The sequence below is a fragment of the Thunnus maccoyii genome, chromosome 13, assembly GCF_910596095.1.
Source record: "Thunnus maccoyii chromosome 13, fThuMac1.1, whole genome shotgun sequence".
In the NCBI taxonomy this organism is placed as follows: Eukaryota; Metazoa; Chordata; class Actinopteri; order Scombriformes; family Scombridae; genus Thunnus; species Thunnus maccoyii.
Window position 1 is genome coordinate 20716538 of NC_056545.1, and position 27686 is coordinate 20744223.

At 38.2% G+C, this 27686-nt stretch overlaps 1 protein-coding gene and 1 pseudogene across 1 annotated transcript in view; one reads left to right on the forward strand and one right to left on the reverse strand.

Annotated features, from left to right (window-relative positions):
* Nucleotides 1–1239: 1239 nt before the first annotated feature.
* Nucleotides 1240–3351, reverse strand: LOC121910553 (annotated as a pseudogene).
* Nucleotides 3352–7557: 4206 nt separating this feature from the next.
* Nucleotides 7558–27686, forward strand: part of klhl13 (kelch-like family member 13) — a 39646-nt gene continuing 19517 nt past the window's right edge. The window contains exons 1-2 of the mRNA XM_042430695.1: nucleotides 7558–7754; nucleotides 9326–9399. Coding sequence (XP_042286629.1) covers nucleotides 9347–9399 — 53 coding nt within the window. The 5' untranslated portion in view covers nucleotides 7558–7754; nucleotides 9326–9346. The remainder of the gene's footprint in view (nucleotides 7755–9325; nucleotides 9400–27686) is intronic.

The following is a 27686-nucleotide window of genomic DNA, read 5'->3' on the forward strand; positions in this document are numbered from 1 at the left end:
AGGGGAGCTGAAGTACTTTGATTTTCTCTTTCGAGTTATACTTTGCTTCCTCCATGTCTCCATGTCTCCTCTTGTGATAGGCGAAGTGGCCCTCAGGTTTCTATGTGTCTTTGGAGTTTTCTTGCATTGGAGGCACCTGTTTTGTCACGAATGTCATTCCCTTTAGGCTGCCAACAACAAACTCATGCTGTAGCTGCAGAAAATCTCCTGCTCTTCTGTGTAATTTCGATGTTAAGATGACTGTTTTTGTAGTGCGAAACCAGTTCTCAACAATAGCATTACTGTCCCAAGTTTTGCCAAGATTTGTCAGCCTAAGACCTGTTCAAAGAGGAGCAGTATCTGTATAATGCAGAATTATATCAACAAGTGACTCACTGTCCTGCTCGCTCCTTCATCCTCCTTCCCTGCTTTCTCCTGTGCTTGTCTGACAACCCCTTCAATAGGAGCAAAGAAAGGCAATGATTTTGTGAGAGATTCTTGCATGTCATGACCTTCAGCCAAAAGGATATTTTAATATTGCAACATTTCATTTGAATGTATTTAGGAACATACTGAAATCAACTGATTTCTGTTTAAGCAGTGCTGTTATTGCTTTTTAAACCTCCTCACTCCTTTTTCTGTCAGAAGTACTTGAAACTTTTTCGCTGGAGGAGGGGAGCTGAAGTACTTTGATTTTCTCTTTTGAGTTATATTGCGTTTCCTCCATGTCTCCTCTTGTGATAGGGGAAGTGTCTCTGGGCCCTCAGGTTTCCGTGCGTCTTTAGAGTTTGTTTTCATTGGAGGCACTTGTTTTGTCACGAATATCATTCCCTTTAATCTGTCAACAACAAACTCATGCTGTAGATGCAGAAAATCTCCTGCTCTTCTGTGTAATTTCGATGTAAAGATGACTGTTTTTGTAGTGCGAAACCAGTTCTCAACAATAGCATTACTGTCCCGGGTTTTGCCAAGATTTGTCAGCCTAAGACCTGTTCAAAGAGGAGCAGTACCTGTATAATGCAGAATTATATCAACAAGTGACTCACTGTCCTGCTCACTCTGTCATCCTCCTTCCCTGCTTCCTCCTGTGCTTGTCTGACAACCCCTTCGATAGGAGCAAAGGAAGGCAATGATTTTGTGAGAGATTTTTGCATATCATAACCTACAGCCAAACAGATATTTTAATACATTTAATTTGAATGTATTTAGGAACATACTGAAATCAATTGATTTCTGTTTAAGCAGTGCTGTTATTGCTTTTTAAACCTCCTCACCCTCCTCCTCTCCCTCACCCTCAACAGAGTAAAGTCCAACCTCCTCATAATCCTTCTCCAGAGCTGCATGTCCTCTCTGGCCTCATTAGACTCTCCCTCCTTTATACCCTCCCTACATACCAGTGAACAAAGGAACACTTGGCGTACATCAGGTCAAACTTGTGGTCAAGTCGAGCCCAGGACTCTGCAATAGCAGTGGTGTTGCTCAGCATGCATACAGCCCTCTGGACTGTGGCCAGGTCTCCACCAGAAACTACAGTGGGCAGCTGGTAGTTGATACCAACCTTGAAACTAGTAGGGCACCAGTCCACAAAATGGATGTTGCGCTTGGTCTTAAAAGTAGGCGTTGGTAATTTCTGTCACTGTTAATTGCTCATGGTAAGCCTTCTCACCAGAGGGAAGTGGATATGGGGATATGGCACCAGGTTGGTCTGGAACTCCGCAAGATCAACGCTAAGGGCACCATCGAAACAAAGAGAAGCAGTGATGGAGGACACAATCTGACTCATCAACCTGTTCAGGTTGGTGTAGGTAGGACACTTAATATCCAGGTTCCTACGACAGCATGAAGGCACACATCAGCAGGGAGGTAAAACCAGAGCTGGTACCACCTCTGAAGCTGTGGAAGAACAGGAAACCCTGAAGGCCAGTGCACTGGTTAGCCTGAGGACAGAGGAACAGACATTTATCAAATATGAGAAACATAGTAATGTAATTTAGATGATTGAAACCTACAAAAGGAAGTAGGGTGGGGACCAATTGATTTATGATGAAGTAAGCATGGTTTGAACATCTCTCTCAAGCTCTCTTTTTTTGTTCTTTACACAGCTATTTTTGTCAGTGTCCACAGTGTAAAACACTAAGAATGTCTTCTAGGAGAGACTGTCTGAAAATGTGCGCTGTTAACCCTACATTTAGCAACACTGAGTTTCCCCCTTCTCCATGATGGCTGGGTTTTAAATCAACCTTCAAGTGTGGCAGTTCAGAACAACTATGAACACATTTTATTTACAACATGGTCGGACAGCACATCGCATGAACCAGTTCTTTTCTAGCATAATCCAGCCCTAACAGGAACACAGTTTCTGCAAAGAGATGTCAGGGATATCAGATCTAAAAATCTGGACAACTTAAACCGAAACTATCTGCATGGTTTGATATCACTAGAACTGAGAAAATAAACTGACTCTTTACACCAATAGGATCTGACTTAAAATGGTTAGAGGTTTTATTAGTAGTCATGGATAATGTGCCATCTGGTGGCGCAAAGGTAAACTGCATAATGTGAGTCTGAGACGATACAAGGCATATACACTATGTACTGTTGTCACGTTCTTGATACATCAGTTATTTGGAATTAATGGTTGCCCCAAGTTCTCAGTCTCATTGGGAAGAAACTCCTTTTGCTCTGAATTTACCCACTAGTTTGTGGATCCTGTCCAGCACCAGGTCAATGATCAATGATGCCAATGGTGTAGTTTCCTCGGGTGTAGTTGTTAGCTGCATCCTCCTTGCCGGTGATCAACTGCTCAGGGTGGAAGAGCTGGCAGTAGGTCCAAGTTCGCACCTCATCTGATGATACAGGTTCGATCAGATATTATTCAAGGGTTTGACTAACCAAAATCAAGTATCTATGGGCTCCAGGTCCACAAAAACAGCTCAGGGGACATGCCTTCCAGCTCCAGTCTCACTGAAGACGTTGTTAAAGGAATCATCTCCTCTCTCCAATGGTTTTGTCACTGTGCATCTGCCCATCAGGCTGGATCCCATGTTCAAAGCAGTAAAGCTCCCAGTAGGCGTTTATTTGGCCATATATTTCATTCAGTTCAGGGAAAGATATTTATATTTTTCATTTGATATCAATTAATTCAATTTCTTATTATTTCATCACTTAATTATTTAATTGTCAATCATTTATATATTTATTTATCTATTTTATTAATATAATTGAGCCATCTTTATAACCATATTCTACAGTATACAAAAGTAGTTAGTTACCTCCAATTGTTTTAAACTAAGAAGTGACAACACAAGAAACGTTACTTACGTCACTCCCGCCATCTGATGAGAGCAGTTGAGGATTTTCGAGGTCCACCATGTTTTCAACGGCTATAGACAGCATCTCAAAACTGGCCACTCGCTAAAACTCTAATTATGCTGGGTCTTTCCATTAATTATGAACACATAAAACACAAGAAACCCAGTCAAGCCACGCTTAATTTACTAATTTATCATTAAATGCAATATGAAACTTGATTTATTGCCCCATGAAACAGTTGAAGGTATTGAAGGTAAAATTTTGACAGTTAATGCTAACCTAACTGTTCAATTCCAATTCAATAAATTGAAAGCTAGCATTGATATGCACTACAGCATATTGTCAAAACTTTAAACCTGATTAATCAATTCATGAGACATCTTAAAATTCATACCATGTTTCCTAAGTGTGAAGATAATGAAAATATACCATTAAGGCTGGTTGAGGATGTAGTTGCTGCCTCCTGATCGCTTTAATCGTTTTTATGCCAGGTTTGCAGGGAAAGGCGCTGATGAATCGAATTGGTTGACAGTCACATAAGCTCTTTTCCTATTGATTAAACGAAAACAGTCTCTGATCAATGAGAACTCTTGACCTTTAAATTGCTATTAAATACAATTTTTTATAAACTTGCTTTTCTGCATTAAATTGATCATCTTTTATTGTTGATGATGTTTGACTGTTTTTTTGTTGTTGTTTTTTGTGTTTATTCTGTCCTGGGGGCTGGGGGTTGTATTATTTTGGACTATTTGTGAAGCACTTTGTAAGACTGTTTTGAAAGGTGTTGAATAAATAAAGGTTATTTTTATTATTTTTACACTAGCTACAGTATTTCTCAAAGTCAAGTCAATTTATTCATAGAGCACATTTAAAAACAACAAAAGTTGACCAAAGTGCTTTAAAGAGACTGAGAAATACAATCAAATGAATCAGAATAATTTTTATTAGCCATGTATGTTTACGCATACAAGGAATTTGACCACAGTTTAGTGGCTCTCAGTGTACTTACACAGAATAACAACACAACAATCTTCAGAAATATACACAGGAAAACACAGACATTGTTATGAGGATCAATGAGAAAATTAATAAAAGTGTAGAATAAAATAATTAAAAATGGGATTGAAATCCTAAAGACAACAACAGCATTGCACAGAGGACCAAATAAGTAATAGAGAGAATGACCATTCATGTCTTGATGACAATTTAAAGGCTGAGGAAAAGAGATGGGTCTTAAGACAGGTATTAAAAGATATTAATTGAGGGTGAGTAATAACGAGAGGCAAACTGTTCCATAGTTGAGGGCCAACAATGGAAAAAAGATTGGAAAAGCTGGTGCTGACAACACAGTTGATTTATTTGTCAACATCTGACAGAAGGATGCAAAGCTAATCACTAAAATCAGTGTAGTCTAGAGTAGAGTTGCAATGATTAGCTGATTAATTGATTAGTTGTCAACTATTGAAATAGTTGAAAACTATTTTGATAATCGATTCATTGTTTTTAAATCAGTTTTTTAAAGAAAAAATGTCCAAATTATCTGATTTCAGCTTCTCAAATGTGAATATTTTTTGGTTTCTTTAGTAAACAGTAAACTGAATATCTTTGGGTTGTGGACTGTTCAGAATCAGAAATCAGATTTATTCGCTAAGAAGCAAGTACAAGGAATTCAATTTGATCCAGATGTCAACAGAAAAAGCAATAAACATGAACATTAAACAGTAAACATAAACACATACACAAACACAAACATAACAGTGTAAGAAAGGGACAGTAATTTACATTTCTGTGTAGTGGGGGTGGACTGTGTGCTTGCATATTGAAACGATAAAAACGAATAATCTTTAGTTGCAGCCCTGGTCGAGAGCTTGACTCATAATGGGTTTTTGAGTTTTTGAGGCAGATACCGATATAGATATTTGAGAATTTAGAAAAACCCGGTAACAATATTCAGCCACTCCTCTATCACTACAAGCCTCTGCTTCTTCCCGTGACTTATACCCTTGTAACATGAGGCTCACTCACAGTAATCATCAAAACAATTAGAAAAAATGGAAAAATATACAGAAATAACTGATTCCACAGCTTACACTGGGAATCTTAAATCATACACTTTAATTATCAGAATCAGAATCAGCTTTATCTGCTAAGTATGTTTCTATAAATACAAGAATATACAAATTCGACTCCGGTTTCTTGTGGCTCTCAATGTACTCACAACAAAATTCAGGAGATACACATAGACATGGAATCAAAACAAGGACAACAAAGCTGAAAATGTGAATAGAAATACCAGAAACATATATTATATGGTTCTGTATGACAGTTGGATTCCTACGTAACTGCCAGTGAAACTCATAAGGCGATAATGGATTGGTAAAACATGCGCATAAATTAGCAGCTGCAGGTCCCACTCATTCACACAACATAGGCAGGCACTAGAAACCCTTTAAAACAGCCAACAGTGCATCAACACGAGCATTGAATTTGAAATCTGTTTCTTTATTTAATCAAAGCACTCTTTGTTCCAGATCAATGCATCAGATGATTAATAACAAGTGTGCAATTTAACTGATGATTTGAGAGGATAAAAAGGTGGCGGTCGCAGTGGAGTGATTGTGGAAAGAGCCTCTGTGCATTTTAATGAATGCACACATTCACGTTCTGGTCATATTGTAATAGAAGACTGTTGTTGCATGTTAATGTTATTATGCATGGATCAAATATTGATTGGAAAAATAATAACTTTCATCCACAGCCATGTTTGAATGGTGCTAACATTTGTGTTCCCCATCATAGGGTTGCTTTTCGAGGGATAGGCTTTGGTAATGAACAATAAACAAGTCACTTTGGAAGGTTTTAAAGTTGTTCTCATTGGTAATGCATAGGGTTGTCTCTTGATCTATCTTGTGTGTATAAAAAAGTGAACTTATAAATTAATAACAATAACAATATGCTGGGATTTAATGGGCGTCAAAGGTCTGAGGATCTTGAAACTTCTTCAGTATTAAATAACATTTAAATGGACAAATTTGCCACTATAAAATATATGAATATTATAATAAACATTATTTCTGTAACCCAAAACAAAACTGTTTGTTAATGTTTGCCATATGTTACAAGACAATCTGAAAGGTAGCCCTTTAACCCTCCTATTTTGTTTCAGTCAAATTTGACCTGTTTTCAAGTTTAAATGTGTGAAACATACTTTTAAGTTTTTCTGTTCAAAACCAGGCTTCATTACATCCTCTACAATGACCTACTGAATACAATAAAACACTTTTTGATCATTTTCTTTTTTTTAAAATGCCTATTAAAAATGATCTGTTGTGTTATGGGTCAAATTTGACCAGGTTATAATTATAGATTGTTTATGCAGAGAAATACATAGTAAATTTTACCAAACCATCGCGAATAACAAAAATGACACAAAACAAAACAAAAAAAATCCTACAATAATAGTATAATAATATTGTGAATAATATTAAAATTATGTGTCATGCCAAGACAGCGTATTGACTTGAATAAAATTCACACACACAGAGACGCGCGCGCGCACACACACACACACACACACACACACACACACACACACACACACACACACACACACACGTCTCCTGTCCCCCAGCTTTATGGCAGTATATAGGCCGCGGCTTTCTCGCACTTCAATTCTCACATCTCACCGCACACACACATACATTTACCTAGGTCACATTACATAGACTTACATTCATTTCCCGGAGACTTACCCTAACACTAACCGTAACTTTAACATATATATCCATATATATGTACATTTTTTTCTCTCATTATAGTATACTATTTAGTGTGCAAACAATTTGTCTGCTCTTGCTCTGTTAATAGCAAGAAGAAAGGAAAGAGCGTTACCGGTCTTATGCAAAAAGAGATATAACAAATTTCCTTGGTTAAAGCTGTGCAGTGTAGCCAGAGGTCACACCCACTGCATCTTCATGTTTGAACAAGTATAGCCTCCAATTACCTCATCTAATCACCCAAATATTTCACCCAAAAACTGAGTGCACCTGCTATTGTGAGAATTACCACATGCATAACACTAGGGTTGTACCAAAAACGCTGTGTGCGTCCTTGTTGCAGTGATTTTAAAACGAGTTTCGTTCCCTGTAAGTTCAGTTCATTCTTGTCCAGCACTCTTACTCTCTATAATTAATGGTTAAGCAATACAGACATTTGTTACGGGCTACAAATGCTCCATGGGAGGACTCCTCTTTAGAACCACTTTATTTAGTAACGGAAGTTTTGAGCCAATGAGAAAAGATTGCCATACTCTTCCACCAATGAAAAGTTTGGATGCTCCAGCTCTCCCACTAAGCGACAAGTGTATTGGATAAAACAAAGAAGGAGGATCCAGGGGGATAAGTGGATTTGAGGGCTTGGGAAGGAAAACAAGGACGCTAGTTAACGTTATCTCGTTGTTGAAGGTATGGAATCTGTTATTTAAAAGTTTACAGAGTGTATTTAAGATACATACAATGATTGAAATATCATATATAGTATATTGTACACAACAAATAGCAGGTTGACAGTCAGTCACAGTCATTTATTGGTCGAGACAAGCCAACCAACCAACCAGACTAAGTAATAACTAACCCAACTAACTCACGTTAAGACTCCGGTCGTTTACGCTGCTGTTAGTTAAGCTAACGTAGCTAGCGGGCGGTGGTTAACGGCAACCAACTTGGTAGCCACAGAGTTGATAGTCCTGTTGTATTTCAAGCTAGCCAATGTTAACGTTAATGGGTTAGCTTAGCTAGTTAGCCTTAGCTTGTTCCCGCTGGAGATGTTACGACAGTGTTCAGACAACATGGCCAGAAAATGAGCAAAGCTCCGATAAGACAGCGTTGCATCTTGTGACAATACACTGTTTATCCCGGCTAATAAACGCTGACACGGTAAACGGTGATACCCTTAAGCTTCTGCTAGCAAGCGAGTCAGCTACCTCGCTGTTTTCTCCCTACATGTGTCACACTTACATAGCTTTAATATGAGTAACCTCTCTCGACTTCGTGTCTGAGGTCTCACCGTACATCGCTATGCAGAGGCAAACTGTCAACTCCCATCAGCTTTATGTCACTACAGTCATGTCACTTTAACGTGTTACTATAACAGCAGGAGTCAAGAAGTAACTAGTAGTGAAACTTAAATGGGCGTGTGTGCCAGTTGCTACTCTTTAAAAAAAAAAAACAGAGATTGATGTTTGTACGCCTTTTTTTGTTCATAATGTGAGCTGAATTTCAACATACGAAGAGGATTGTTCTGTCAAGCAACACACACGACAGATATTTTTAGCTTCAATTAGCCCAGTTCTGTGTAAAGCAACAAGTTAGAGATGTGATGCAGCTGGCATATTTCAGAAGGGGATGAGGGTCAAGAAACGCCCATTTACATTGACATCAACTTATGTAGGATCTTCTTTTACTTATAAAATTAACATGAATGTAAATATATTAACATTTCTTTGTAACATGGTCACTGCTTGTTAAGAAGAAATCTTGAGTCATAAACTGTGTTGTCAAACACTAAAAGGTTTCTTTTCAGGATGAACTTTAGATAATTACTGAAGTCTAAGGTCATTATGAAGCTTTGAGACAATTTTGAAACTTATTCAGGTTAAATTATAATTGGTATTTCCATTTTGTTGCATGCACCAAATAAATATTTCAATGTGTATTTAAAAGCTGTGTAACTGGAGGGCATTGTTACGTGTGATCTGTAGTACAATAACAAGTTTGTTTTACATGCATGATTAATTTATAAAAGAGGATCTAGTCGTCATAAGGCAATAAATACATGTATCCAAAATGGAGTGTAGACTGTAAAATTTAGAGAAAAAAGGTGCTGATGTATAATAAAACTGACTAAAAAGTTTTGAAACCAAACTAGTCTCTGTATAACAGCTTTGTTTATTTTATTTTTTTATTTCTTGGCTGAGATTTAATTTTTGGAAGAAAGACTTATTACAAATGTTGAAAACACCCTGTTCCTGTTTCAGAGGTGTGGTTTTGGCGAGGGTATGGAGCACCCTGTGCACAGAGGGGAGACGATGCCCATCGGATTGCATGACAGGTAATGTGCAATATGTCATATTCCATTATTTCAGGCGCCACTGTGAATATGTGTATGGATGTGTCACTTTTATTGGATACAATTCATTTTTTAGCTCACAAACCTTGACTAAAAGTGAGGAGCTGTTAACACTGTCAGTTGTCTTGAGAACACAGTTATCAGTTCTGGTATTAGTCCTGGCCTGTTAAGGACTTCGGTCTCGCTATATATCTGTCATACCATCTAGGAAAAAGCATCCACTTGGATTCAGATGTGTTAATCAGGTAATCCCTGATTAGATTGTAAGAAAGAAAAGCGGTAGGGTTTAGGTATTCAAGGACCAGAATGGGGAAACACTGCTATAGAAGTACGTGCCAAACGTCTCATCAGAGTGTCGCGACTTGAAAGGTTTCACAGTGTTTCTGATACATTAATGCACTTGTGGCAGCCTTCCATGCCTGAAGTGCCTGTATAGATTGTCTGTCACTCAAGCAGTATTGTTGCAGCCCCTGGTGTATGAGGACTGAAATAGGTGTTTTCCACTGGGTCCAGTGTTGTTGCTGGCCAACAAGCAAATCTCTTCTGAGCTGACCCTGTCTTTACCAGTCAAATGACCTAACGTGACTTGACGTGACCTAATGTGGGAGCTCTATAGCAACAAACACTTTGCAAAACAAAAAATGTGGACAATGTACTTTGTTTTCAAGTTCCAGCAGAGCAATATATGAGCAAATAACACAAAGTCCGTGAATAGCATAAACACATATGGCTACCAAATTTAATTCCTCAGTCATCTTTGCTTGTCTGTGTCTGAGCACCAAATCTTAACTATCTCAAATTCATTGCACTGTGCACCTTTTTGGGAGTTTTGTATTTTTTGTTACTTTATTTTTGCTCAAGTGTTTAGTACTTTAAGAAATTTTAGATAATCTTTTTAACTGCTCTGGAGTAGCCAGTTTTGTCCATATCCTCATATTTCAGCATCTACTTTCTTTAGTCTGTCTGGTTAAGACAGTACTTAGCATGTTGTACCAGCTAGCTGTTTTACCAGCCAAGATGCTTGTTGGTTGAAAATTTCTAGTGGAAGGACTAGGCTGGGTGTAAAACCACAATACTATGTTGGTACTGACCAGAAATCAAGAGCTGGCGTCAAATGCTTGCTCAGATTTCTGCACTTCTGTACTTATTCAGACAGTTTCTGATTTTAAATAATAATTCTGACAGTTATAAACTGTATTATTTAGGTAAAATTCTTGTGCAGCTGCTTGTGTTTAGACAACTCAACTCATTTTGACCCAATCAAGGCATTAAAGGGATATATGTATAAGTTCTGAGCTTTTGTAGCCTCACCGCTGGATAGCTTTAGCTAATACTCAACCTATGACTGCCAGTATGAGAGAGAATTACAGATGGGGTGACAGATTTGGCAAAGTTTTTCTGGACTTTGTTATCATGTGTGAGTATTTCACATTAGGAACATCTTATGTTATGTGGGATACATTTCTAGTGTAAACAGACACTAGTGTAGACTGCAGTGACTTAGTTTTTTTTAACCTGAAAATCAAAAACCTGGTTCAGCAGCATTTTGTATAATACAGTTGTGGTCCAGATCTGCATGAGCGACGACAACCAAAGGGGTATTGAGATAGACATTATGCCTTGCATCCAGCTATGTAGTTGAAGACACAGATGCCAGCCTGTTGAAGCCTAGCCTGCTGGAAAATGTAATGAGTGTAGATAAAATCTCAAATTACATATTTACAGACTTTTACTGAATTCATCTTTTTTATTTCTTACCGTAGACATTACCAGTTGGCTTCATACCGTACAGACACATCTTGGAATTAGACCTGCACTTTGAAATACTGGAGAAAGCAGCTTGCCTGTTAGTTTCTTCCTGTGTGGACCAATCTGTTGGCAAAAGATTCTCCTTTTAATCATGACCACAGTTCTGGTCATGATTAAAAGGAGAATCAACAACTGTGGTTGTGACTGTGCGGAGGTGGATGAGACACAACACCAAATGAATGGGCAGATTTGGATGAGCACAATTTTTAGTATGAAGTACTGTAATTAATGCAGGTGGAGGCAGAGTGCAGGCTGTCTATCCACAACCCAAGCTGTCAATAACAGACACTTCTCAGAATAACCTGTTAGCTATTTTAAATAGTGAAAGAAAAGGAAAGCATCAGTTATTTCTCCATTGGGTACTGAGTAGTGTCTACTGCATTCACTATAAAGGTTTGGGATGTGATTATTGCACAGCTACTACAGATATTATTAGAAATAGACATCTTTACATTTATTAACAATTTTTCATCATCAATGATTTATTAATTAAACATTACATGAACAAAGGTTTAGGTTACAGTGGCTTTCCAAAGTCACAAATATTTCTGTGCACTATATAGAGTGGTGAAAGTGTAAAAGCCAGTGTGAAATAGCTTCCTTTTTCCTTTTTGTAATCCAGATGGGAGGGGGGTAGCGATTTTTGGAAGAGAGTGAAGCAGTGGAACTGAGGATAACAGGTGTATCGCTGAGCTTTCAGGCTTTGAAAGAAGAGAGAGAATGACTGCCGCCCTTGCTGTGGCGGCAAGGTCATTCCGCCATTTACAGTATAAGCTGGGAGGGAGAATGGCCGAGGCCAGAAAGTGTGAAGACAAGGTTGTTATGTGGATGGAGCTGCCGGCGGTAGAAGACGGGTAAAGTGTCATGGCTACAATGTAAAGGAATCAGGCTTCCTCAGGAGCTTTGTTAACGAACTCCGCAGATTTGAAAGTTATTGCCTACAGACTCGACTTAACGAGTCACGCATAGTTCCCACAGTGACTTGAGCGTAAAAGAAGTGGTTTCCATTCACAACGCTTGTGAAGGCCACAAACACTGTACATGTTCACTACATGCAGTGTAGTTGAGATTTGAAGAAAAAGGTGGAAATTATAAAAAATCTGTAAATAAAACAATGATGGTGAATTGGTGGGAATAATAATAATAATAATAATTAGGGCTGTAGTCTGCTGGTCGACTGGTCGATTAGTTGGTCGATATGCTCTCGTCTGACTAAATTCTCATTGGTCAAATAATCTCCGTGTTATTTTCATAAGGAGAAAAGTGCTACATCAATAGCTTTCCAGGAGTAATCCATTATTTCCTGCGGCTGAAATAACGGGGGTTAGCTCCAAAGTTAGCAACAATGGGTTAGCATAACCTGAAGACACAAAACAGAGAAATACAGAACGGAGAAATGTGTGGCTGCTGAGTTTACAGTGCACTCTATCCCGTTACATCCCCGCCCCCCCGCGCGTGACTAATCGATTAGTTGAAGAATATGTAAGATTTTAGTCGACCAAGATTTTCTTTGGTTGACTACAGCCCTAATAATAATAATATTAATAATAATAATAATAATATTGTCTCTCACAAAGTAACAGAAATTTTCCTGACAAGGCTCAACAATACACATTTAAAGCACATTTAAAACACACACATACAGTTAAAACTACAATTAACAGAGAACAAAATTAAACAGGACAGAGTGCAGTGCCTGTTTTAGTTTGTTTAGGGTGATGATTGCAGAGGGAATAAAAGATTTTTTGTAGATGTTTTTCCAGGCCAGTGGGCCTCTGTAGCGTCGACCTGATGGCAGTAACTGGAAGGATTGGTGGAGGGGGGTGAGAGGGGTCTGGCTTGATCAGAGTGGCTTTCCTGAACACTGAGCGGGTGTTCAGTTCAGATAGCGGAGTTTGGGGTGAACCAATTATTTTGCTGGCCTGATTAGTAGATAAAATAACTTGGAAAAAGAAGACTTGTACTCTGAACTCCTGTGAACCTGTGTTCTTTCTCAAAGCAGTTTTTGATATTTTGCTTGGCATATGCACTTGTGTGTATCAATGTGTGTTATTGTGGGTGCCAGTGCCTCTCATTTTATTCATACTGATACCGATATTTTGTGTGAATTAATCACCAGGACACAGGATACGACTGAATCTGCCCCTGTATACATCTTGTTAAGTGTAGATGATCTGATTTTTAATGTAATAATCGGTTTCATGTGCTGGAACCACGATGTGAACTCTGACAGTTGCAGCAGAAAGAGTGTTGTTTATTAGTTACTAGTTGGGGCTTTTATATGGTTTAAAGCTTCACTTTTATAATAGATGAACTTGCATTTTCAGTAAAATTAATAATTGCATCAGAAGTTGCGGTTTCTTAATCTCTTGCACAATAATCCAACATGTCTAACTGATTTGATAAATTTGCATGACAACTTCTGTTTCCAGTAAGATGTGATATTTTTCACTCCTTTTCCAGTTCCCACATTAGGTAGTGTTGCATCCTCTCATCTGCTAAAACCCTTTTCCATTTTTTTTTTTTTTTAAACAAATCATTACTGCAGAATCAGTAATGATTTGTTGATACTTTCCTTTACATGAATGTACTAGAGAGATTGTAGGTAGGCGGAGGTAACATCAGCATTTATTTTCTTTGCTATTGTGTGTAGGCCAGATAACAAAATATAACATTATCCACGAGACAAGCTTTTGAAAAAGGTTTTTAAAATGAGAATCGACTATACCTCTGGATTGCTGGAAGGTTTCTACTGTGAAGCAGCTGCAGGAAATGTTAGTTAACCGCAAGAGACGGAGCTAATTCCATGTTTAGTACAACTTGGTCCAAATCTAGATGTGGACATGTTTTGTGGGTTAGTGACTAATCAGTGACGCTCCTGTCTGTAAAAAGAGGTATCTGGTCTAAATTTATGCCTATTAGTCCCAGCTGTCTCAAGGGTGGGAAATCATCACCAGCCGCCAGCCAAATGCTGGTAAAATATGAAAGTGGCTGGTAGATTTAAGACGCAAAATAATGATTTACTATTGAGTGGCTGGTGACTTTGAACATTTATCTGTCAGTGGCTGGAAGACGTTCACATTTTTAAAAAGTTCATTTCCCACCCTGGCTCTGAGATTTAAAAAGCTGCTAAATTTAGTTGTATAAACATGTATTGTACAGCTTAAGAGTGTGAAGTTTGGGAAATTGGTATTGGCACTTCCTAGCAGTTTGCAATAGTCATTAAGTATACAAGGTGTTTGCTGAACTGTGTTGGTCCACCTTTTATTGCTTTACATTGACCGCATTATGGCCGGCTCCAGCCCTGAATGCTCCAGAATAATGCTCATTTATCACCCTGTCTGTTTTATTTAGCCAGTGTACAAAGTGTCTAGAAATAATGTATGGCATGTAGGGCTGTCACTTATTCCACAGATCAAGTTTGAACGAATTTGAAATGACATGCAATTCAATCGAATGAATTTGAATGCGCGTCCTCCCCCATTCAGTACTATGTAATGTGTAATACATGCAGTTTAACTTTAACAATGAATGACAACAACTATATTTTCATTTAATTTTATAACTTGACACTAGCCTAACATCACATTCTTCCAGCAATTGAATGTTAACTTTTTTTCAACAGCTGTATTAACGTATCATGTCAAATCACAGACAACAGGAGAGATTTAAGATAGCTTTGAACTAAAAATGTAGCAAGTGAGGTAAAACATAGAAGTGATAGGCAAGCCAAACGGCCCGACTTAAATATTACTAGCCAGAAACACAAGTCTATCAACTTGATCGGGATCAAGCGCGACTCTCTTTTTATTTACAATATTACCCGCTGACAAGAACAACCGCTCAGAGCGTACAGAGGTTCCTGGTATACACAGTTATTTATGAGCCAGCTTTGAGAGTTGTATCTCCTTTGTCTCTCCACCAAAGCAATGGGTTACCGTCTGCAGAGAGAGCTTTCGTCTCCTGAATTGCTTTTTTGGAGTGCCCTCTTCTGGACCACAAGGCAAACTACTTCAGATGGTCTGTTACGCTTATAAACTGTAAATTTTGAATTCGAACGTGTCATTACAGTTCGAATATTCAATTTTTTCCCACATTTGAATGAATGTTCAAATTTTGAATAATTAGCGACACCCCTAGTGGCCTATATCTTGTGTAGAGGAATTTGTGAGCATGTTTTCCAGATTATCAGTTAATTTGCCTTTGTAGCAAGTCCCAAAATTTGTAATGTCATGATGACAACACATATGGTGATAAGATAATACATATTTTGAATCTGTTGGATTTGACAACAACAAGTTTTCCAACAGTCTATGGTGCTGCTGTTGTTTTCGAGACATATTGATAACCTTAAAACCCACACTTCATCCCTTAAATCATAATTTGGCATCTGTGGATAGTAAAATACTTCCAGTTTTATCTGGTTTATCTTAGTTCAGCATTACCACTGACTTAAATTGAATTTTTGGCTTCCTCAAAATCACACATTGGTCCCTAGAGGATAGCAGATTTATTTGGTCCAAAGAAAATGAATTGTATTAATATCATAACAGTTTGTTCTCTTTCTCCTTCCCCTTTATCATCCCTCCACTTCTTTCCATAGAAAGCCCAGAACTGTAATCACAACTGCTTTAACAAGGTGGCACTGTTGCTTAGCTACTGGGCTATTTGCAAACCCTGAAAGGGTGATGGGAAGGCAGGGCTTCTTCCCCCTCCTACCACGAGACAACCGTGAATGCAGCAGGGCAAGTAGTCGTGGTGGATGCAATCTATTGGCTTCTCAGTGCTGCCGCTAAAGTCACAACCCTGACTGTAGCCCGCACTGCCTGTACCAGTGTATTTCTGTTGCTGCTGTTGCTGCCGCTGCTGCTCTCCCTCCCCCCTTAAATGGTGTGGGCAGAGTGGGATGGAAGACTGCATTGGAAACCTTTTCATGGAAATGGTCTTTGCTGTTGGTATTGCTCTGGCACCATTCTGGTGACAACAACATGCCGTTAAAATGGAAAAGCGGTTCTCCTGTCAGCTGGAAATTCCCAGTGCCAGTTCTTAAGACATCCAGGTCCTCACCGCTTTCGCCTGCCTACATGTGAGTAAGAGCAAAATAGCTTTCACATTATGCCATTGTGGTAATATATATGGAAATGGATTTGTTTTGCTTTTCAGTTTTGGAGATTTGTAAATCATTGTAAATATTTGACAGCATTATTTTTTGTTGCAGCACTAATTAGTCAGACTGCAATTGAGTGTTGTACCGTGTCAGGAGATTTGCCTTGTCCAGCATGCGTTTTATGGTTCACTGGCAGAATGCTGTGCTCTTGGGCAGAAGGACTCATTTTGCCGCTTGTCTGGACATGGCAAGCACCACATCCCCAACTCTTGCCCTCTGCCTGTGGCTATGTTTATTTGGTAACGGGGACTCAGCAGCTTGGGAGGAGCCTGCCTTTGTCAGGATGTCTGGCGTGCCCTGGTTTAGAAGCTATTGTCATCTGCTACTGTTCAGGAGGGGGGAAGGGTAGAATGGAAGTGCTTCACACAGCCTCTCGCCATCCTCTCTCCTCTGCCCTTTTTCCTGAGCTCTCCTGCAATGGACAAGTGTCTTGTTCGACTTTTGAACAGTAACATGGCTCTGGCCTACAGAGAGCGAGAACCAAAATCTTGGAAAAAGAAATCACAGTTTTAAAGGCAAGCTAGGCTAGCTGGTAATTTCATAGGCTAACATAGGCTTATACTTGGAAGGATTTTTACAAAATTGGATTTATGCAGTTTCCAGTTATCATGCAGCTTTACTTATGAGCTTAAGAGCTTAAATTTGTTAGTTTAAAGAAACATTTATTTTTGAAAATTACTGCATCACAGGAAGAGAAATCTGTGCTCCTCACCTCTGTTTTTGCATCTTTCCCTTTAAATGTCATAAGTGAGACGGGTGACAACTGCAACATGGCTAATTCTAAATGCACAAGATATATCTGTACATTTTTTTTATAGCCCTTACCTTCCTAAAGCGTTAAACATTACAGAAGTGTTGACTAAATGGTGTCACTTTGCAAGGTCTTTACAAAAGGACACGAGTGCTTCAGTATTGACACTATTGACTTGGTAATTGTGTTTTCAGTCTTTATTTGACCATGGTAGTTTAGCTGGAACATCCTGCTTCAAACACACACATAGTACCACATAATCACACCTGGAAGCAGCCCAGTACAGCAACAGTCTTATGTTGGCCACTGAGCTGCTCCACTGGAGCAGTTTGGGGTTAAGGACCTTGCTCAAGGGCGCCTCAGTGGTTTGGCGATTGAGGTGTAAACACTAGCTTTTTACATCCCCACCCAGATTTATACTGAAGATCAAACTGGCCCCCTCTTCACTTTTTACCTGTTTTAGTTTCATTGCTTACACTGTGGCATATGAGCTGTAAAATGAGTTTTAACTTTAGATTGAACAAAAATATATGGTTTGCGAAGAGTGAACTGAGATTTCTGTGTATATCTGTGTGATAAAGCTCCTTTTAAAATAAAGCAGCGCAAGGCAAGCTAACTAAAAAGTGGGACCACCAATGCAAAAAATGTATTTCTCACTTGTAAATATTTCCAATAGTTATTTGTTGTTAAGTATTATTAATGCTTTGTTGTAGTTCTGTCATGTTTTTATCACTTATTCAGAGTCCCTGTACTACATCTGTAGCAAGACAGCAAGGATTTATATAGTATAATTTTGAATTTCTACTTGTATACTAATAGTCATAGACCAGCTGTGTGCTGTTGTGTGATGTTCTCACTTCTATTTCATTATTTCCTCTTTTTAGGATTTTTAATCTTGTACAGATATTATGGTATAGGTATATTATTTCTTCAAAGAAAACATTCTGTGTAAATTTGTCAGAAGTCACTATATAGTGAGTCCTGGAAATACCAAGTCAGAGACAGTTTTCATTGTGTAGGCATGGTATTTACTTTATTTTCAACATTTAACATTGCTCAAAGGCAAGAGGAGGATGACACCGGTATGTCAACATGTCTCTCTGATGACTGTGACAACTCTCCCATTGAAAGCACAAGGACGAGAGTGCATCAAGTGTGCTTAAGTGGCTGAGGCGCTTGCGTGTCTTTTTAGGAGATAGTGCACACACTGACGAGTGAAACAGATTCAAGTCTGGAGGCTCCACCTTACTCCGCCTAGTGTGGCTCTACCCCACCAGACCACTTGCTATTTTGAAACGTGTATATTGTAAGCTGTGTTTTCAGGCAGGCTGATATTGGGCCCCCAATTATAGGTTGCTCTGTGGTCAGGGAAAAGTCACTGTTTATAGGTCCTTTGAGTGGAGCCTATGTCCCTTTGGCTTTAGAGGCATTTTTAACTTTGCATGCTGATAGGTTAATCTTTATATATGTGTCCACAGCAGCAGAATGACTGAGTACGTGGGAGAGAGAGTTTTGGAATATCATGATGTATAAAGAATTAATATGTGTTTGCACATGTATGCATGCCTGTTTTGAAACCGCCCTAATCTATATATAGACTGGTGAACTGCATGTGGTGCAGATTTCATGCTAGCAAGGAATGGTTACGTTCACTGCCAGTATGGCCCGTGGAATAATCTTCAGTTCAGTAAGAATTCATTGGGGTTTATCTTTCAGTCCACAAAAAGTCCTTGAAATGAATGAATGTCATCCCTCATCTTACAGTCGTTCAGTACTAAGCACTTAACATGTGTGACTGCTGTCTTTAGTAATCATCTCTTGGAGGCGTCATGGTGAGCCAGCAGCCTCAACTGCGGCAACGCTTGTTTGATTCCAGTTAGGGACCTTTAGCACATGTCATCCCCCTTTTCTCTCACCCCATGTTCCCTGTCACTCGTCGTCAACATTAAGGAAAAAAAAAAACCAAAGAGAAATAATCCTTCGAAGAAAATATAAATTAGAAATCACATCTATTGACCTTCATATGTTTGTTTAGCACAACATATCCAAGTCTAAGTGCAACCTATCTGTCACTGTTTTATGTTGTTTTTGTTTGAATGAAATGCGGTTTTCAAAACACAGCCTTCTCTAAACATGTTGGCTGCTTGTATAATGGTTTTACTCAAAGCCACCCAGTCTTTAGAAATATTTTTAGTGTAGTAAGTGTTGAGACTTTAGTTCGAGCCAGTGTGACCAAAATCAACTCCATACAGATTGCATAGAGTAGGTAAAATGAAAGCTTTGAAAGTCTGTTGCACAGATTTTTTTTTTTTTTTGCAAATGTAGATGCTTCACATTTCTCATGTGGCTGTCAAATCCTTCGGCTGTCGCTGAATCCCATGTGCTACTGCTACAGTACGAGATGATTTTTGCAGTCTCTGAGGCAAACGGCCCATTAGTTTACATTGCTTCTTTGAAACCTACTTCATTACCAACCTACTGTACATTTATTTGTTCTAAAATAATCAAAACACAGATGATTGACAGCTGATATCAAACGTACATCATACTTTCACTTTCAGTGTCAACTTCCACTTTAAAAAAAATACACCTTTGCATGGGTTGAAAATACATAAAAACAGTGAAGTTATTCTCAACAGTGATGTGTGAGATGTATCACCCTGTGCTTTATGTGTTAATTGAACACAGACAGAGATGATATTCCAGCAGAGAGATGTTGAAATTACTGCAAATACAGTTAGATCATAAATTCACACATTATGCATAGATAACAGCACATATTAAATATACAGGATGTGTGTTTTAGGGCTACTGTCAGAACATATTGATGTATTGTTTATTTGTGCCTTATTGTGTGTGTGTGTGTGTGTGTGTGTGTGGAAGGTGGAGAATCAGCTGCAGCAGACTGCACTTAAAGGAGATTACCAGTGAATGATTAATATGCTCTCTAAAGGCCCGGCAAGATGATCACAGTGATGTGAAACAACATACGATCATTAACTTGCTTAATTGTTTGCCTGAGACCCACAAGATATTGAATGCCCTATTCCTGAGTGCAACATCTGCCACTGTTTTTTAAATGAGGCCAGTATTGTCGTGTCATGGTTTTGATATTCATATTCATACACACACACACACAATACAAATGCTCATGCACTCTGCTTCTGGAGAAGGAAAAAAAAAGAAATGTGGAGGAGCTTTTAATTTACCTGCTCTTTGGAATGTACATTAAGTTCTTGCTGACTTGTGTCCATTTTGAATAAAATGCAACTACCATCCAGGGAGCTTTTATTTTCATTGAAAGGCCAGAGGGGAGGCGCAGGCAGTCTGGCTGGAAGAGCATCAGGTGAAACAGTCATGTCTGTTCTCATCACACATACTCCCACACACGTATACTCAAAGCTGAACTGAGATAAAGTCGGGTGGAGTAACACAAACACATTTGACCAGTTTTTGTTTGAGAATTGATTGAATTCCCCCATCAGACGGATCACATCGGGGTCAGAAAAGACTCTTCAGAATCCAGAAAAATAAAGACAAACGCAGACAAACATGGACAAAGGTTACTGTCGAGCCTTGAGGGGACACATGGTGGAAAAAAAAAAAAAAAAATCTGTTATTGCAGATTTAAAGACTGAGTCGGAAAGCATATCTGTATCCAGTCTACAGCGAAGGTTCCCGAAACTCCTATCTAGTAGAAAATTCTTAATCCCGACCCTATCAGAGGATCAGGAGCCACTTTACTCGCCTTGTTGCTTTGCTTTTTCAAAGAGGTTTTTCTGTCACTCACTCCCGTCAGAGCTCCCTCCCCAGTACCTTTTGTTCTGCTTACTCGCCGTAGCTGCATATTGTGAATTCAGCAGCTGTAACCGCCACACGTGATGGAAGGTGTAGCGCATGAGAATCTGATTAATTAAAAATATAAATAAAGTTCAGAAGGGCTGACTTACAGGATTGTGAAAGGATCTGCAATTACTCATTCATCCCTGGTTAGATGATGACAGATATTTTTTTTTTTATGCCTCTCTGCTCATTTGAGTCCAGGCAAAAATGATGCTGACATCTCTTATTCCCTCTTGCTTTGACACATCTCTTGCCTCTTTGTCCAGGCTTCAGTCACGCGACCCCTGCTTAGCCTACAAATGCTGAATAATTTCCCAGATCTGCAGTGACAGTTCAGTTCAGCCTATTTTATTGCTATTTCTAAAAAGTGTTCTTAAAGTATTATTCCGGCTGTATTTTGTCCTTTTTGGTGTAGACACAGTCAGCTGGGTCGTGTTTCTTCTCACAGCATCCTTCAGGTTGATTTAGCATTTGGTACATGTTGACAGATTGTCTGCTCCACCCACACGCAAAACACGTTATGAAGCTTTTTTTGGCTGAACTACTTGTGGTGCAGGTTGAAACCGTATTAATTTTAGACACTCATAAATCCTGCAGCTCTTTTTGATGTAAAAGCCTTGACCTTGAAGTGCTCTTTGATTATGAAGTGCAATTACAGACTGATTATAGCGCACCATGGCCACAAAGTAGATATTCTACCAATTATCTTTGAAGATTATTAGCAGTGATTGGAGTGATTATCTGGAGATTATGACTAGTTTGTTCTAGACAGAGTGAGCTGGAAATAGTTTGGAAATAGCAGCGGGGCTAATGCTGAACAGTTTCTTTTGCAGTTTCACCTGAGGAAAATGTGAGGGGGACTGTAGTCGAGTGCAACTCAGTCAAGCAACATCATCACTACACAGAACAACACACATTCACATATCTGTCAGTGTACAATTAGTGACACCCTGTATGGTTATTTTCACATTTTGCATATATCATTTTGTGGATATTTTAGAGCTGCAACTAAGGATTATTTTCATTATCAAAATATTATTTTCTTAATTAATAGAATAGTTGTTGCAACCTAAAATGTATTTTTCTGTCCAGTCCAACAGTCCACAACTCAGTTAACTATCATGGAGGACAAAAGAAATCAGAAAATATTCACATATGAGATGCTGGAATTTTCTTAAAAAATGACACAAAGCAATTGATTATTAATTGATTATAAAAATAGATGGTGATTCATTTGCTGTCATTTGACTACTCAATTAATCGACTAATTGTTGAAACTCAAGGACATTTTTCTTTGTTGCGCTTTTACAAATCCTGTAATCAGTATTTTGAGTTTCCCACAACAGTTCAATTAAAACCTACAGTTTCCATTTTTTAAATCTGAATTTCACGTGTGATTTCCAGCATTATAAAAGAGAAACTGTTGAGTCTGTGAATAGTGAATTGCAGCTATCCGTTCAGTCGGTGAAGGCAGAACATTAATTAAGGAAAGTGCCAATTTTCATCAGAATGGGCAAAGCAAACAACATTTGTGAGACACATGGGACACAGATGTTTGAAATAGTCTAAAAGTGATAGCTTCCTTTTTTTTTTACTGTAACTCTATGAATGGATGAAAAAGAATATCTCCACTGAATAGATTGTGGCTCATTTGTGCAATTTTGATGGATTAAAAATGGCCGTATTCATTACAATGATGAACATTTTCACATTTTCATATTGCGATCCATCCACCGGCTACATTGTCACATTTTTATGCATTAAAGTCTGTTTGATGGAGATAGAGACGTATGAGAGAAGAATTTTAAGACTGTACAAGTGCTGCCTTTTCTTTGCCCTGCTGTGTGTGGTGAAAGGGAAACAAGGGCTTCACACAGTTCTCTGAAACAGAGAAATTACTTTTTTTTTTTCCCTCTCAGTTGTGGATTTTTCAGTTAAGTTGAAGGAGGAAATATGCTGTTGCTGCAGGAAAGGTAGAGAAGCTTGAACAAAATGTACATATACTAGTATGTTATAACCCATTGAATAGTCATAAGGCCATGTAAGTGTTTATAATGCTACTAATTGAGAATAACAAGATATTTTGCAATATTAGAAATCCAGGCGATACTTTACATGTACATTTACAAACAGGGCTTCTGTATGTAAGGCTATTGAGACATAATCTCACATCTCTGCACCCACTATCAGTTGTGATATAGGGGGGAAAAAATGCCCTGGCTTGTTTGTATGTCTTTAAATCAATCAGAGTCGTCTTAGGTGGCGCTTAGCTCAGGATACAGCGTCCTTGCAAAATAGTGTCAGGGGCGGGGGAGACTTGATTTAGCCGTGGCATTGACGTACGTTGACTATTTTATACGACTTTTACTGATAAAAAAGACAAACATAACTCGCTATTTTCAGCGTGTAGGTTGCTAACTTGGAGGTTGTTGTTGTTGTTGTTGTTGTTGTTTCACGTAGCGACAGTAACATGCAGATAGCAGAAGGGGAGGAGAATGCCGACTGAAATAGTCGGCTAATGGCAGGCTTATACCCGCAGTCTACATCCTATGAGTCAGACTAACTGAGACACTACTGTGTTGTTGTTGTTGTTGCAACGTTGCTATAGTGATTTTTGAGGCTGTGGTCTTGGTTTGTGGTACTGATGTCATGTGTTGCATTATGTTGGAAGGTGTTTCTAAAATGTACTAATGAAAAACTTAATGTAATTTTAAACAATACTAAATTTACTACTGTTCAATTTATTGAAATCAAATACATCAATACCACAAAGTATGTCCTCAAAAATTGCAATAGAATTGAATCAATCAATTTAACACTGTTTTATGAAAATGAAATGTATGACATTAACATTTATATTTTGTCATTTGGCAGAGGCTTTTATCCAAAGCGACTTACAAGCGAGGAAAGACAATCAAGCATTACAGGACAGTGACAGAAGTATTTTTAAAATTTTTATAATAAAGTAAGAAACAGTTTAAAGTAGACAGGTGCATAAGAAATACCATAAATAACAAGAAAGTAGTGCAACAATCGACAAAGTGCTACAAGGTTAAAGGGGCTCAAGTGTTGAAGTGTTCACAGAAGGCGTTTCTTGAAAGCACCGAGGGAGTCAACAGACCATATGGAGCTGCGTAGCTAATTCCACCATCACAGAACCACAGATGAGGAGAATCTGGATCGTGATTTCATACCAGGCAGTGATGGTATTACCAGACGTCCTTCATTTGCACAGCCATTTACACTATTTTGGGGTTTCTGCATTCCTATAGACGATACTTGAGCACCAACTGCTTGATAAGAAGTTTTTTTTTTTCATGGTGTTGAAGTTTTTTTTGTGTGTGTGTGTGTGAGTGGTTTGGATTCAGCTGCCAGTGTGTGTGTGTGTGTGTGCTGAGAACACCAGCCAGACCGTAGGAGTCTTGTGATCTTTTTGTCAATGGGACGGAGTTATGTTTGTAGAGGTAGTCTTAGGTGTTTTGCTTTACAAACCATGACATTGTCTGTCAGACATGCAGAACCTGAAATAGATGAGATTAATGAGATTTCTATCAATGCATGGCTAAGCATGACAAGACAGCAAAGCTATACTCATAAATCTTTTAAGACCCTTCCACTGTCATCCCAGGGGAGAAAAAAAAGGCCAAGTTGACTTTAGCTTCCTGAACTGTCACTGGTGGAAAGATGTTTTTTAAGCTTTCCACTGACATAAAGGGACTGGATAGACTGACACTCTTGTTCCTCTGACTTTCCCCTCTGCTTCATACTTTTTCCTTCGACCCCCTTCTTTCTCCTAGCTGTGTTCAAAACCTAAACTAAACTTTGCTGCTCATCCATATCATAGCATTCCTGTTACTTGTCCTTTTCATTGTTGTTAAAAATGTATTTTCCCAGGCTGTGAGAGCAACAGGTCTTGTTTTTTCATAGTATATGTGCATATTTATGCTAGCATACCCTCTTAAAACAAAAACAGTCTTCTACACCATAACTATACATATGAGCAATGCTTCTTCTGTAATTTAATTGTTGCTATGAATTTGGCAGCCAACTGCTAATGTGATTGGGGATCAGAGATGCTTCCAGATTGTAAATATTACACTGGGAATCTGAGATATTACGTATAATCATAAGATCAAGGATTAGTCTTTTTTTTTTATTAAACCCAAAGATAAAGAGCTTTTATCTTCATCTATAATTTATAACTTGGAAAAAAATTGATTAAACTGGAAGCTTGTTATGGTCATTTTAATTGCCCCTCATTTTAGGCTTCTGACATACTGATTATTCTCTAGGAGATTATGATTATGTATCATAATACATTGTCTGATGTGAGGTTTTATATATTTAGTTAATCTTCATTTTGTTAAAAGTTTGAACAATGTAGCACTGTCGGTTTGTTCTCCTGTTTGTCAGCTCATCTTGAAATGCACAGCTTTGATATTTCATACACTGCTGAGAAACTACAATGAATGTGACAGGCAAAACTCTTTTTAATTTCAAATTTCTGACATTTTAAAAGACCAAACTAGAGCTGCAACAATTAATCGATTAGCTACCAACTATTAGATCAATTAAAAACTATTTTGATAATCGTTTACTCATTTTGAGTCATTTTTTAAAGAAGAAAGTGTCCAAATTCTTTGATTCCTGCTTCTTTAATGTGAATATTTCCTGGTTTCTATAACAATAAACTGAATATCTTTGGGTGGTTGGCTGTTGGTCGGGACAAAACAAGATATTTTAGGACATCACCTTGAGCTTTTGGAAACAGTTATCAACATTTTTCACCATTTTCGGACATTTTTATGTACTAAACGATTAATCGAGAAAATAATCAACAGATTAATCGATAATGAAAATGTTTGTTGCAGCTCTAATTTCAAACTCTTGTGTATATTTTTTATGAAGATTAGTGTCACAATCATTTTGAAACGTAAACACATAAGTCTTTGAAACACAAGACCCATCATCAGTCACTATTTTGTTGTGTTGAACTGTGATAGTGTCATATGTCAAATTAAACGGTGAAATGTGTGAATCTTTTTAAACATTATGTCAGAACAGAAACATGATACAAACACAACAGACCTTAAATAAACACATGATTGGCATCAGTAGCAGGCATTTGGCAGGCTAATAGTTTGTGAAATATTCTCCAGTTTTAAATAGATGGGTTTTTTGTTTTTTTTGCATTGGTCAGTGCTGAGCAGCATTAATGCTTTATTCATAATAATCTTCAAACACTCACTGGTTACAGATGTAGCCAGAGCTTCAGTCTCTGTTCTCTGGTGTCTTTGGGAAGAGCAGAACTTTTTACAGTATGTGGGATGCTGTAGCTGTTTGTCTTCTTTGTTTCGTTCCGGCAGCCACCAACACTCCTTTGTGGTTTGGACAACCCACTCTCTCCTCGCTGCCTGTCCGACTTACCACCTGATGGGGTAAATGTACCAGTACATCGCCTGTGCTGTGTGTCAGTGTGATTGTGACCACTGTTTAAACCATCTCTCAGCGTTTAGCGGCGATGATGTTCACAGATTCCTACTAGTTGTTCATCATCGTCTCCCTGTAAAATGTTCCTTATTACTGATCCCATCCTTCATTTTAAAAATAATCCTATATCTAAGTATTAATTATCAAAATCAGTTTGTAGTAGACCTTAAACATGTGTAGCTTAGATCATAGAGTTGCACCTAGTTTCCCTTACCTCTTGTGGTAGCAGAAACCTCCATGTTTTTGTGTATTTTGTCTTTGTCGTTGATGAATCCTCATTGTTCTTCCTACCTCTTGTACAGCATGTGAAAGGAATGACAATTAGATTCGATCTGACCTTCTCTTAATGTTTATCCATCATGTACCCCAAATGTCTTTTGGTCTAATCGCTAAAGTCTTGAAGAAAGAGGGCAGTCGACTGTAGCCGGCTGAAGTCTCCGCGGTGCGTTCGAGTGCAAAGATGTGACGACGTGAGGTGACACAAAGCGTTTGATCAGTCAGCCTTTGTCAGCTTTGAGGTCGGCTCGGAGTATCAGAGCCCTGAAGTGAAATTTCTTTGAGGTGAAAAAAAAGGAAAGTTTTCATCCCACCGTTCCCCAGATAATGTAACTTTTTCTTTCAGTAAGACTAAATATGTCAAATTGCTCTCTGTTGCTGAACCTCAATGAGTTTTCTAACTAGATTACATGTGAGGTGATTATCATGCACTTCCGAGTGACCTTATGTGATAATTGTGACTCACAACTTTTCAAATAAATGTAGTTTTTTTTGTATTTCCAGTATGATGTTCTTACTGTTTGTATGTTTTCATACCTCTGCATAGAGAACAACTCCCAGCATTTCCAATCAGTCTGTAATCAGTCACTGTGCAACAGTTGCTTTAAAGATAAATATTAAAAGGAGGACTTTTTATATATTATTATAATTTATACATCACAAGACCCAAGAAAAAATGGTAGTAGGCATTTCACCTCCATTCTCTGTTCATAAACAAAAGTAAAGCAAAAGTTTTGGATGTTTATACCTCATTTGCTCTTTTCCCTCACAAACAAAAGCATGACACCGGCAGCTATAGACCCTAATATGGAAATGCAAATTAAAGCTTTACATTCAAATAGTAAGTCTTGATTTAATTTTGTTGTTGTTGTTGTTTTTGTGAGCTTCTAAACATTAAAGACATTTTGAGTTGGTTATTGTTGGTATGTATGT